This window comes from Perognathus longimembris, chromosome 18 (genome assembly GCF_023159225.1).
Source record: "Perognathus longimembris pacificus isolate PPM17 chromosome 18, ASM2315922v1, whole genome shotgun sequence".
NCBI lineage: Eukaryota > Metazoa > Chordata > Mammalia > Rodentia > Heteromyidae > Perognathus > Perognathus longimembris.
This window is the reverse complement of record NC_063178.1, coordinates 46,215,763-46,228,845: the sequence shown is the minus strand read 5'-3', so window position 1 is coordinate 46,228,845 and position 13,083 is coordinate 46,215,763. Positions and strand designations below refer to the sequence as shown.

The 13,083-nt window shown below is 51.0% G+C and overlaps 1 protein-coding gene across 1 annotated transcript; it reads right to left on the bottom strand.

Moving 5' to 3' along the window:
- Positions 1 to 4,933: 4,933 nt before the first annotated feature.
- LOC125367017 (germinal-center associated nuclear protein-like) lies at positions 4,934 to 10,751 on the bottom strand. Its single transcript, XM_048367662.1, has one exon. The coding sequence runs from the start codon at positions 10,749 to 10,751 to the stop codon at positions 5,034 to 5,036; it is 5,718 nt and encodes a 1,905-aa protein (XP_048223619.1). The 3' UTR covers positions 4,934 to 5,033.
- Positions 10,752 to 13,083: the final 2,332 nt, after the last annotated feature.

Sequence of the window (13,083 nt, the reverse complement as noted above, 5' to 3'; positions counted from 1 at the left end):
ATTAAACAGAAAGTATTTCTTCATTTATTATTAATTTACTTCTTTAGGGCTTTATTATAAACAATCATAATTTCAAAAATACAACATACTTTTATTATGTCAATGTCCTTCTGTTGGAAGCTAATTTCCACTGTAATATGGAAATCTGTTTGATGCACAGACTTAAGAAGTGTTGAGATCATTAAGGTGCTGCCCTCAAGAATGAGATCAGCTTGATCTCTGAAGTGGCTTTGATCTTAGAGCAAGCTTCCCACCCACATAAAACATTCTCTCTGTCTCTGTCTCTGTCTCTGTCTCTGTCCCTCATCCCTTTCTCTTCATTTTCTTGGCCTTCTGTCTCCTGTGTGGTATCATGACCATCCATAATATGATACTGTTAAACAACAAAGAAAAGTTGTCACCTGATGTCCATGTTCTGGTGACTTCCTGACCTCCAGCACAGTGAGGAAATATGTGTTTGCTTGCTGGAAACTGCCACATCTCTGGCATAGCAACGCAAACAGTTAATAAGATACTTGTCACGGATGAAAAACTCTCAAGGAGCTTCCACTGCCAATTTAAACATATTTACTGTAATTGTTACATGTCTATGTTCTCACAACTGGAATAAGTACACATAAAGACAAAGTGGTAAATATTCTGCTCAAAAAGAAATTTTCTGCTCAAAAAGAATACTTTATTTTCCAAATATTTTATTTTCCAGAGGAGTTACAGTTTCATAAGTAAGACAGTGAGTACATTTCTTATCCAAATTGTTACCTCCTCCCTCATTTTCCCCTCACTTCCACCTCCACATTTTCTTCTCCCCCCCCCCCCATGAGTTGTATAGTTGGTTTCCACCATAAAGTTTTGTAAGTATTGTTGTTGCATTGGTTTGTCTTTTTATCCTTTGTCTAGATTTTGGTATTCCCTTTCCCTTTCCTAATTCCAATACACATATATGCAATATCCAGGGTATTAAAATCAGTTACTGTGCTATCAGGGTAAAATCATGGTAAGGGAACACAGAAAAATAAACAAAGGGAGAGATAGAGAGAGAAAAAAGAAGGGCACGTTTCACATGGCATGTTGAAAATAACTACAAGAGTGGTATACTACTTGTTTTCATAACCTGAAGTTCATTTCGCTTAGGATCACCTTATGTGCTCATAAATTTTTGACTGTGCTAGCCTCAAACTCTCAAAATAGCTGTGATTATAGGCATGAAGCATTGTATTGAGCCTCCTGTGGATATTTATTATTTTCTCCACACTGGGACATTTTATGATTTAGTCTTGTTATATTACTATATATTTAATGAATACTAGGAATCATTTATATTTTAAATATTAACAAATATAAATTTACATGCATATGCATACTCATAAAACACAAGTGGTCATTCTGATAAGATAAAGACAGCATAGTTACAATATTCCAGCATACTTAAAAATTGCATAAGATAAAGTAAAAATAATTGACTTAATTCATTTTTTACAATATACTATGATATTCTATGAAATAATATGATTATTAAACATGATTTAAAATAATTTGAGTTTGTACCTATATTTAAAAGGAATAAATAATAAAATAGGGTCAGTTTTTAAAATATTTTAAGTTATTATTTGCAATGCAAATTTAAGAGCCCAAATGATCCATCTATTTTTCAAGATGTTATTCTAGTGTGGTACAAATTTAGTCCATAAGGAATTAAATTAAGAAATGCAATTACTTGTCTGTAGTTCATTTAAACTGATTCCTTTCCATAAAACCTCATCATTAAGGTTGTAAAGTGAATTTATTGCGCTGGTCTCCAGGGTATTTCATGTAAATGGAGAATGTGAATGCACTTTTTGGCTTCCCAGAATTTCTTCCTCTGTTTCTTAATAGTATCAATGTAATTACGGGGTAAATTAGATGATAGATTGCTTGTGTTTACCTTAGCTTCAATCTGTTTAGTATCTGCATTCTGAAACAAAAATTTGATTTTGCTCTTGCTATCATCCAAAGAGCCTTTAAACTGAGAAAATTTATATCTCCAAAGTACAGCCTAAAAGAAAAAAGAAAATAGAAACATATGCAAGTCAATTAATTAATATCGACATTCAATCCAAGAAATAGTTCTCATTGAAATGATTGTGCTATATTCCAGTAATAAAGGGTGAACTAAAATATCATGATCACAAGGTATAACTTAATATTCAACATATTCTTAGGTATCTAAAAATAACTTAACCACCTATGAAAATTATACATTTGCATATAAAAGTTACATGCATGGGTTGAGAATATGGCCTAGTGGTAGAGTGCTTGCTTCATATACATGAAGCCGTGGGTTCAACTCTTCAGCACCATATATACAGAAAAAGCCAAAAGTGGTGCTGTGGCTCAAGTGATGGAGTGCTAGCCTTGAGCAAAACGAAGCCAGGGAAAGTCCTCAGGCCCTGAGTTCAAGCCCCAGGACCGGCAAAAAAAAAAGGTGACATGAAAATGTCAGACAGTTGAATGAATATAAGTTTGATCAATAAATAGGTTTCAGTATTTTGGAATGTTTGATTATAGAATCATAGTAGGTTTCTTTTTTTTTTCTTTTTTTTTTTTTTTTTGGCCAGTCCTGGGCCTTGGGCTCAGGGCCCGAGCACTGTCCCTGGCTTCTTCCCGCTCAAGGCTAGCACTCTGCCACTTGAGCCACAGCGCCGCTTCTGGCCGTTTTCTGTATATGTGGTGCTGGGGAATCGAACCTAGGGCCTCGTGTATCCGAGGCAGGCATTCTTGCCACTAGGCTATATCCCCAGCCCCATGGTTTCTTTTTTAATCAATAGAAGTGAAGTGATTTGCACTGACAATTTTGGAGCTTTCATTTAAAGCTTAAACCACGGATTGGTTGCTTTCTCCAGCTGACACATTGCTTGAATAAATCATTAATGTAAGAGCATCTTTGGGGCTCTCATGAATGTGAGCCCAAATGAGCATTCTGCAAGCCTTCTACATAAAGTGAATATTATAATACCCTTGAGGAAGAAATACAGAATTCTACAAATACAAATACTTGTACTTGAAAGCAATATAAATCTAGTTCTAACTTAAAAAGTGGAGGTAAAAAAATCAACTTGACAATTGGTGAAAATTATAAATTATGATTTCCCGACGGCTCCCGACAATGATTCCTTAAGCCTTCTGTTTCATAACTCTCCATGGTGTGTGTGTGTGTGTGTGTGTGTGTGTGTGTGCGTGTGTGTGTTGATCAAACACTACCAACTAATTACCAAGAAGCCGGGGGGGTGGTACTGTGGCTCAAGTGGTAGACCACAGGGACAGTACCCAGGCCTAGAGTTCAAGCTCCTGAACTATCTCACACAGTGCAGTAGTTTCGTTTTCATCATAACATTCATTCACTTGGGTCACTTGTATATTATGTAAAGAAAGGCATTCAACAAATTATGTTTTATGATGAATATTTTTAATCTATATATTTTTATTACCTTGGCAGTGACAGTTCTTCCAAATTCTCTAGGTCCAAGTCAATATTTCCCCTAGGATGTTCAGGAAGAATGTATGTTATATTTAAGAGATAAGAAAAGAAAAGGAGAAGATAACTGAGTTGGCATAGCCTGGGAACTGCTGAGCTGAGCCTAATTTAGTGTGTTTCTTTGGGGGTCAGAGCTTCTCCAAAGTTTTTTTTTTTTTTTTTTTTTTGCCAGTCCTGGGCCTTGGACTCCGGGCCTGAGCACTGTCCCTGGCTTCTTCCCGCTCAAGGCTAGCACTCCGCCACTTGAGCCACAGCGCCGCTTCTGGCCGTTTTCTGTATATGTGGTGCTGGGGAATCGAACCTAGGGCCTCGTGTATCCGAGGCAGGCACTCTTGCCACTAGGCTATATCCCCAGCCCTCTCCAAAGTTTTTGCAACTGGGATAGATGATGGGGCAGGCTGCTGTCTCCTCATGTCCACACGCGCTCTCACACACACTCATACACACACACTCACCCTCTCTTACACAGCTGTGTACTGTTCTGCCCTTTGTGCCTGGAACATGGATGGGATGTGGAGGCGGGAGAGGAGGATGCCAGGAGGACTGGAGCAGGCCCCATGTAGATCTCATGGCAGAGCTCTAGATGTCCACCCCACATCCCAGCTCCCACGGAACAGGGGCATGGTGTCTGGACACTGAGCTCTCCCACTAGGCCACTCCTGTTCTGACTCACTTCCAAGCTGGACCTTGACTCCCAGATGTGCCTGCGCCCTCTACTCTCAGAAGGAGACACTGGACCCTTCAAGCCCGGAGGCCTCTCCACTGACCTCTGGGAAGGAGACACTGGACTCTGCAAGCCCCAAAGGCCTCTCCCTGCATCTCAGCCTTCCCTCTGGAAAGGTACATCCTTTATTTTGAAGTAAGACATTTAATTTCTTCTGCTGAGGCCTTGTTATTTTGTAAAGATGATGGCGATGCTGGTGCCCGTGGGGGTGATGAAGCAGCTTACGTTGACAGAGCACTGACCGTGAGCCGGCACTGTGTCACCCCCTGGGAAGTAGGTGCTATTACAAATGGGGACCTGAGTCCAGCACTTGAGTGGCTGGAGTGTGGAGCGAGAGAATCAGGTCAGCCTGGGCTGTGATGGGATGATGAGATCCATCACATCAGGGTTATCATGAATGCAGAAATAAGAAGAGAGAAGTCCTGGGAGCATGGCACAGAACGCATGGGAAATGGGGAGGAAAGTACAGTAGAAAGGGCCCAACCGCTGCAATTGACACAGAACAAACTCAGCAACTCAAGGACAGCAGAGAGGAGGGAAGAAATGAGAAAATGAAGGAACACATTACATGAAGCAAAAGAAAAGAAATGTCGAAGAAAAGGGAACTCGTCCTGGATCTTTCTTCCCTCCTAAAGGAATGTCCCTTTTAATCAGGTCTGTCTGTCTTTTTTTACAGATTCAAATGGTTTGTTTGCATGAATTATAATCACATTTGCAAAAGTGCATGAAGCATCTGGGAATAACATAATTGTAAAAAGACACTATTTGGCAAGAAGACCAGGTCTTTGGTCAGGCTGCTCAGATGTCTACCATGTCCAGCAGTGCAGAAAGATGGAGCTCAGAGGCGACTTCCTCTTTGCGTGAGCTCTGGATCAGCTTTTCCAGGTGCTTCAGCCGTTCAGTCAGAGAGGTGCCCAGTGGCTCTGGAGGCCGCAGCTGCTCCCTGGTCCTTGCAGTCCGTGGACGAGTTACGGTAGATGCTTGCGCCATGGACTCAATAGTACCAGGAAGAGATACTAGTGTCTGGGGAAGGTAGAGGGGAAGGGAAGTGGAATCGGTCCATGAACCCAAGTCTTGAGACAACCACTGCTGAAGTTGTTCTTCAAACCTCTTGTTCTCCTCCTTCTCCAGCAGCAGGCTCCCGGACAGACGCTGGATGAGGAGCTCCTCAGCAGGGGCTCCGAGCATCAGGTCCTCTGCACCGGGCCTCCCCTTCGGGCCACACTCTGTCCTCCTCTTCCCTTGTTGGTGCAGTTGAAGCAATGGAGTAGGAACATGGGTTGCCGAAGGACAGAAGGACTTTATCCCAACACGTGGCCGAGTCAGCTGTAGCTCCTTCCATGTCTGTGCTCTGGCTTGTTTCCATGACAAAGGAACATCAAATTTTTTCAACTCATTTTTAAAGAAATAGACACAGACCTGCCCATCTTGGCTGAGCGCCTGTGACGTGAGAGGGAGCAGAGGGGGTGTCCAGTCCCTCAGCTTGTGGTCGATGCACAGGGCGAGGACGTCGTCCCAGGGAACCTCGGCCACCGAGGGCCCTGCCTGCCGGCTCCGGGAGAAGCTCTTGCTCTTCCAGCGGAGGTAGGTCTGGCGGAGCAGGCTTTCCACCTGGGAATGGAGCACTGGCCACGTCTGCCGGGAGCTGGGGATCTGGGAGGCGTACTGGAGCACCATGGAGCACATGGGGAGCCAGGGAGCTCCTGGGGGTGGAAGGGCCAACTGAGGCAGCTGGAACCCAAGGACAGCCTGCTTTAGCCAGGCCAGGTGCTCCGGGGCGTTCCAGTGCAGGTGAGGAAGCCACGGCCGGCCTCCCGCCTCGGCGAACTCAGGGACAGGCCAGGAGAGCTGACCAAGCTTCTCTGAGGATGCCACAGAGGCCAGGAATTGCAGAACGCTGTTGAAGAGCTCCACGATGGCTCCCGGCTCCTGGGACGCCAGGCCAGCCAGGCGCCGCTCCTTTCGATCCTGGAAAAATCGGCCACTGAATGCCAGGCTGACGCCATCCTCAACATACTGAGTGAGAGTCTGGCAGCAAAGGTCCGGGGCGTGAGGGCAGCGTGAGACCAGCCACTGGGCCACATGGGTCACCTGCTCCGTGGCACGTGCATCATGGATGGAATCGGGGATCTCAACCACCATATACTCGGACACCAGCTTAGCTGACACCAGATCCTGCAGCATCAAGCCATCTTCCACCTCCTTCCCCGGTCCATGTCGTCTGGAGCTGGGAACCAGAACCACCAGTGGGAGTGCGGGGTGGCAGGGCTTCGCCCGCAGGAGCTGTTGCAGCCGGGCCGGCAGCCCGAGCCCGTCTTCTCCCTGGCCATCTTCACTCTTCACGTTGGGGGGCAGCAGCAGCACTAGCCCGCTGGTGCCCAGGAGGGCATTTGGGGCCTCCAGGGCATGCAGGGTGCCGACCCTTGGGGCGTCCGGGTCCACCTGGACACACACGTGCACAGACACCGCCCGCCCCGCTGTGCGGCCAGACCGCAGGACGATGGCCCGGGTCTGCGTCTCGCCAGCCCCACCGCCCTCACCCAGGAACTTGACCTTCAGCCACTCGGCGAGGATTCCGCTGGGGCTTCCCGGAGTGTGCTCTTCTCCACGAGGCAGAACCAGCACCAGCTTCCAGAACACTCGCGCGTGGGCCCCAGGGACATGCTGGGCCAGGAGCCGCGGCAGGTCCAGAGGCGCCCAGGCCGCCCTGCCGAGCAGCTGCGGGGGCGAGGGCGCTGTGGGGCCCCTGCGTGACCTCTGCGCGGCCACGGTGGCCGCCCTCCACCGCTGCAGGAACCTGCGGGAGCGGCGGCCTTCCCGCAGCGCCTCCCCCGCCGTCTGCGCGATCTCCTCAGCCAGGACAGTGCCAAGAAGGCAGCCACAGATGTCTTCCGTGCAGCGCGCCATGCGTGCTTCACTCTCCGCCTCCTGGGACCGCGCGGCCTCCTCGGCGCAGGCTTCCCTCGCGCACTCGGCCACCTCGAGCCCCGTCAGCTCTGCGAGCAGATCATCCAGGGCGGCGTCGGACACGGCCAGCGCCGCGGCCGCGAAGGCCGCCCCTGCGGTGCCCACGGCCTCGCAGCCGCCCCGCACCGCCTCGCTGAGGAGCTCCTCTGCCACGGCCGCCAGGGCCGCCTCTGAGTCGGCGGACGCAGCCCGGGGCGGCCGGGGCTGCAGCTGGATGGATGGCTGCGGGAGGTTGGGGGCCGCGGCCGGGATGGGGGCGCGGGGAAGAGGGGCGAGGGAGAGGACGGGGCGCGCGGGAGGCGGCGGGGGGAGCCCGGGCTGAGCCTCCTCTGAGTCGGCGGGTACAGCCCGGGGCAACCGGGGCTGCAGCTGGATGGACTGCTGCGGGAAGCTGGGGGCCGCAGCCGGGATTGGGGCGCGGGGAAAAGGGGCAAGGGAGAGGACGGGGCCCGCGGGAGGTGGCGGGGAGAGCCCAGGAAGGGCCGCCCTCGGCCCAGCTGCCCTGGCGGCGTCTCCTGCACCCCCCGCGCCCTCGGTGCGGGGCCTCTGAGCACCGCTGGGCAGCTCCTCTGCCAGACTCGCCCCGAGGTACTCATGGTGGGAGCCAAAGCTGTTCGCGGGGGTGAGGCATGGGGCGGGGGACAGCGGCGCCCCATTCACGACCTCCCCCACTGACACTGTCAGCTTCCGCGTGACGAAGACCGACTTCTGGGCCTGGAGCCGCCCCTCAGGCTCCGGGACCTGGGATCGGGCTCGAGTCAGCTCCACGTGGCCCTCGGACACCGTGAGCCCGTGGGTGCAGAGGAAATCGGCGGCCTCCCGGGTGTCTGCGAAGAGCAGCATGCGTGCCACATCGTCCAGGGGGAAGCGCGCGGGCCGCCGGACGCTAGCCGTGTAGGCCACGTTGAGAGCCGCAAGCGCGCGCCTGCGCACCAGGTCAAAGTGGCGGTGCAGCAGGCAGGCGCTCAGGTACGGAGCTGCCCGTGCCAGCTTGAAGAACCGCACGAAGTTGTGGCTGCTCAGCGCCATTGCAGCCTGCATGGCCAGGTTCACCTCGGGGGACTCGCGGAGCTCGGGGCGAAGCCGCTGCACCTCACCGAGGACGTCACCGCGGTCCAGGTGCAGCAACACGTGGTAGGCCTGGAACTCGGCCTCGCCGGGGCAGGGCACCCCTCGGCGCCCCAGCTCCCCGTACATCTCCCGCAGGCTCCGCAGGCACTGGCTCAGGTTCTCCGCATTGAGGGCGGCGTCGAAGGTGGACGGGGGCTCCTCGCACAGGAAGTGCGCGCAGTGGATGTGGAATCGGGCGCAGCGCTCCAGCACGGACAGCGCTGCGGGGTCGCACAGCTGCTGCTGCATAATGTCCTTCCGCAGGCCTCGCGTGCGGTTCCACACGAAGTCGTACCAGTCCCGCAGGCTGCTGTCCTTCCGGTCCAGGATCTGGGTCACCAGGTAGTCCATGGTGTGGCTGAGCACGGCCGGGGGACGGAGCTCGTGCGCCAGGGGCTCCTCCTGGCCGGCGGAGGAGCGGCTGTACTCCTTCACCGCCGCCGCGTGGTCCACCCGCCGTGTCCCTGGGATCACCTCGAACACACTCAGCTGCCCCCGGGCCTCCCTCTGGTACCGCTCCTTCTCGGGACACATGTCCGGGCAGGTCCCCACCACCGTCCCTGCAGGGCCCAGATCCTTCCTCTCCTCCCCAGCTCGCCGCAGGATTCTGTCTCTCTCGGCGAGCACGCGGTACTTGGCCTCCGAGGTCTCGGCCATGGTGCCTATCAGCCCACTGAGAGGGGACATACACAGCCCCAGGCCCCCAGAGCCCTCAGACCCAGCGTCGAAGGGGTGCCCCTCACCTCCATGGGCCTCCAGGAGCCGTGGCTTCTTCACGGGGGAGCTCGCCTTCAGGGGGCTGCCGGGGGCGACCCTCCCCAGGCGCTTGTCCAGTGGAGACTGCGGGAAGGATGCGTCCCTCAGGCCCTGGCCAGCTGCCCCATCACCAGGTTTCTTCTCCTTCGGGGAAATGCGTTTCTTGTTGGGACTCATTATCTTCTTGTGCCAAAAAATAGATACCTCCTTGTGCAAACGTTTCCCTTTCTTTCGAGCCAGAGCTGCAGATGGGTGATCAAAAAAGTGCACCACTGCAAGCTTCCTGCTGGGCCAGGTGTCAATGCGCTGTACTTTAGCCACTTTCCTGAAGTAGTTATCCAGAAAGGCCCTGTCGTTGAGATGATCGGGGATGTTCTTGCACTCAATGGCCTTGGTCTCTAAGGGAGAAAAACCTCCAAGACTGTCTGTGCTCTGGCGTCTTTTATTCTGGCGTACGGGAGTTCCCCTCACAGAAGCTTTTCTCTCTCTCCTTTCAGTTTCTTGCTCTCTATTCACACCTGGAAGCCCCGAAGGGTTCAGGACAGACTGACTCCCTGGAGATGCTTCACTTTCCCCAGATGGCAGAAATGAACTTTGCCCTTTAGACTCCTTGTGGAGCAGATGGCCTGCTGCTTTATTGCTTTCAAAGACCTCCTTTGTCTTCCGGCCGAACAAAGCGCCTCCCGGGGGCCGATTCAAGCGGGCAGGGCGTTTACCTGGAGGATGGTCACCCCTGGACAGAGGGTCAGAGTCTCCCACCACCTCCTGGCCATGCCGCCCTGGTGAGCGGCGGTCCTGGCTCTTTTTCCTTTTCAGTCCCTTCACGAGGTTGGGAAGGGGCTCCACTGGGGAAACTGCTTCCTCACACCCTTGCTTGGCACTTGTTTTGCTAGCAGGGAAGGGTTCTCCTAAAGACCCGGAAGATATGACGAAGCTGAAGCTACTACTGGCACCTCCAAACACTGGCCCAGGACCTCTCTTCTTCTCCTCTACAGTTTGGTTTAACAAAGCAGGAGCAAAAGCAGATGAGCTATTTGTATTAGCTGGGTTTGAAAAGATAAAATTTGAATCCGTAGCTGAATTACTTGTCACCTGAGGAGAAGACAAAGGGGGCATCGGGCTGCCAGGTCCACTACCCAGTAGACGGGGAAGAGAGAAAAATCCAGAAGGAACCTGGCTCTGTGTATCTTCTGGCTCAGACTCTGCCCCCAGGACAGGTCTGAACACTGAGTCCTCTGGAATTTTAAAGCTGAATTTGGTCTTCCTGGAGCCAGAGCTCACTGTTTCTCCAGCTTCTGGTCCCAAAGTAGAAGTGCTTGGGAAAACCCCACTGCTGGTGGATGATGGGAGTTTAAATCCTGGGTTTCCAGACACAGGTGAACTTGAAGGCCCGGATGTAGCTCCAAAAGCAGTGTGTTCAACTCCAGAAAACAGTCCAGCACTTGAGGTTTGGGTGGGGCCAAATGCTGGTTCTTTAGAGGCACAACTTATTCCAGAAGGTGCTCCAAAGCTGGGGACCTGTGACAAGACCGGGTTCTTCCCAGATAATGTACTACTTTGCCCCAAACTCAAGGGCTGACGAAATCCAAATGGTAGCTTAGCCTGAAGTGTACCTCCGGTACTACGAGGAGATGCTGCAAAAGCACCAGGCTGCTGCCCACCAGAAGGGTTCCCTGGATTCATCTTTGACTCAGTTATTAAAAGCCAATAAACACCACACTTACGAAAAGCCTCTTCCTGAAATAGTCTGTTGTTCCAAGGGCTCCCCTTCACACAACACACAAATTCCTAGAAGACCTGCTCTTGAGTCAGAGTTTAGACCCTAACAGAGCAGCTCCCTCCCCGATGCAATTCACCCCTTGGGAAGGCGCTGAACCCCCAATCCACAGCCCTCAACAGAAAGTCCTCTTCCTGAATGAGTCTACTGCACTAGGGGGCTCCCAGTCACACAACACACAAATCCGTAGACAACCTGCTTCTGGGTCAGAGCTTCGACGCTAGCAGAGCAGCTCCCGCCCTGGGATCCACCCCCTTGTGAAGGCGCTGAACCCCAAAGCCTCAGCCCTCAACACCCCTCCCTCTTACCGGCAGGATTCAACTGTATTTCTGGCTGTGAGGTCTGCCGAGGACTGGTGGTCGCCACGAGAGTTTCCGGGGCCTCTGTCTTCCTACCTGCCCGGGATCAGTCTTCAGCTCCTTCCTCCAGCAGCTGGGACCAGCGAATGAAGCTCCCGCGGTGCTGCTCTCCTTTATATACCAGTCTTGAGGGACCCGCCCTTGAGCTAGCCCTTCCCCTTCCTGTGGGATGTGCACTTCCAAGAGCCCTCAGGCCCAGCAGGTGACTGAGCCATGCCTTTAATCCTTTCTACTCAAGAAGCTGAGATCTGAGCATGGAGGTTCAAAGACAGCTGGAGCAGGAAACACTGACAGACTCCTTTTCTTTTCATTTCTCTATGGTCAAAGTGATGTACGAAGGGCTTACAGTTTCATATGTAAGGCACTAAATACGTTTCTTGTCCAACTTGTTACCTCCTCATGTTTCCCCTGCCTCCACATTTTTCTCTTCCCCCTCATAAATTGTACATTTAGTTGACACCATATAGTTTTGTAAGTATTGCTGTGGCATTGGTTTGTCTTTGTATCCTTTGTCCATTTTGGTATTTCCTTTCCCTTCCCTAGTTCCAATACATGTGTCTATACAATATCCAGGGCATGAAAATCAGTTACAGTGATCTTAGGGGTAAAAATACCGGAGAGAAATCTAAAAGAAAAAGGGCAAAATTTCACATGGCAGGTTGAAAATAACAACATCAATGCTATGCTAATTGAGGAACCCACCCTTGACCTCCTGCTTCCCCTTCCTGTAGTGTGTGCAGTTTCAGAAGCCCTCAGTTCCCTGGGGGGGGGGGGGAATAGCCACGCCTTTAATCCTTTCTACTCAAGAAGCTGTGATCTGAGGATGGAGGTTCAAAGGTAGCTGGAGCCAGAAACATTGACAGACTAATCTTTTCATTTCTCTATGCTCAAAGATATGTACACAGGGCTTACAGTTTCGTATGTAAGGCACTGAGTACGTTTCTTATCCAACTTGTTACCTCCTCATGGTTCCCCTTCCTCCCCATTTTCCTTTTCCCCTCATGAGTTGACACCATACACTTTTGTATGTATTGCTTTGGCATTGGTTTGTATTTGTATCCTTTTCCATTTTGGTATTTCCTTTCCTTTCCCTAGTTCCCATACATGTGTCTACACAATATCCAGGGCACGAAAATCAGTTACACTGATCTCAGGGGTAAAAACACGGGAAAGAAATCCAAAAGAAAAAGAGCATGATTTCACATGGCAGGTTGTAAGTAACAACAATGATATGCTAATTGATGAACCCACCCTTGACCTCCTGCTTCCCCTTCCTGTAGGGTGTGCACTTTCAGAAGCCCTCAGGCCCAGGGATGACTGAGACATGCCTTTAATCCTTTCTACTCAAGAAGTTGAGATCTGAGGATGGCGGTTCAAAGACAGCTGAGGCAGGAAACACTGACAGACTCTTTCTCTTTTCATTTCTCTATGGTCAAAGATATGTACAGAGGGCTTAGTTTCGTATGTAAGGCACTGAGTACATTTCTTATCCAACTTGTTACCTCCTCATGGTTCCCCTGGCTCCCTATTTTCCTCTTCCCCTTCATGAGTTGTACAGTTGGTTGACACCATATCGTTTTGTAAGTATTGCTATGGCATTGGTTTATCCTTGTATCCTTTGTCCATTTTGGTATTTCCTTTCCCTTCCCTCGTTCCAATACATGCATATATACAATATCCAGTGCACTAAAATCAGTTACAGTGATATTAGGGGTAAAAACACAGAAAGGAAATCCAAAAGACAAAGGGCATAATTTCACAGGGCAGGTTGAAAATAACAACCACAATGATATACCAGGTGATGAACCCACCCTTGGCCTCCTGCTTCCCCTTCCTGTAGGGTGTGCTCTTGCAGAAGCCCTCAGGCCCAGGGGGTGAC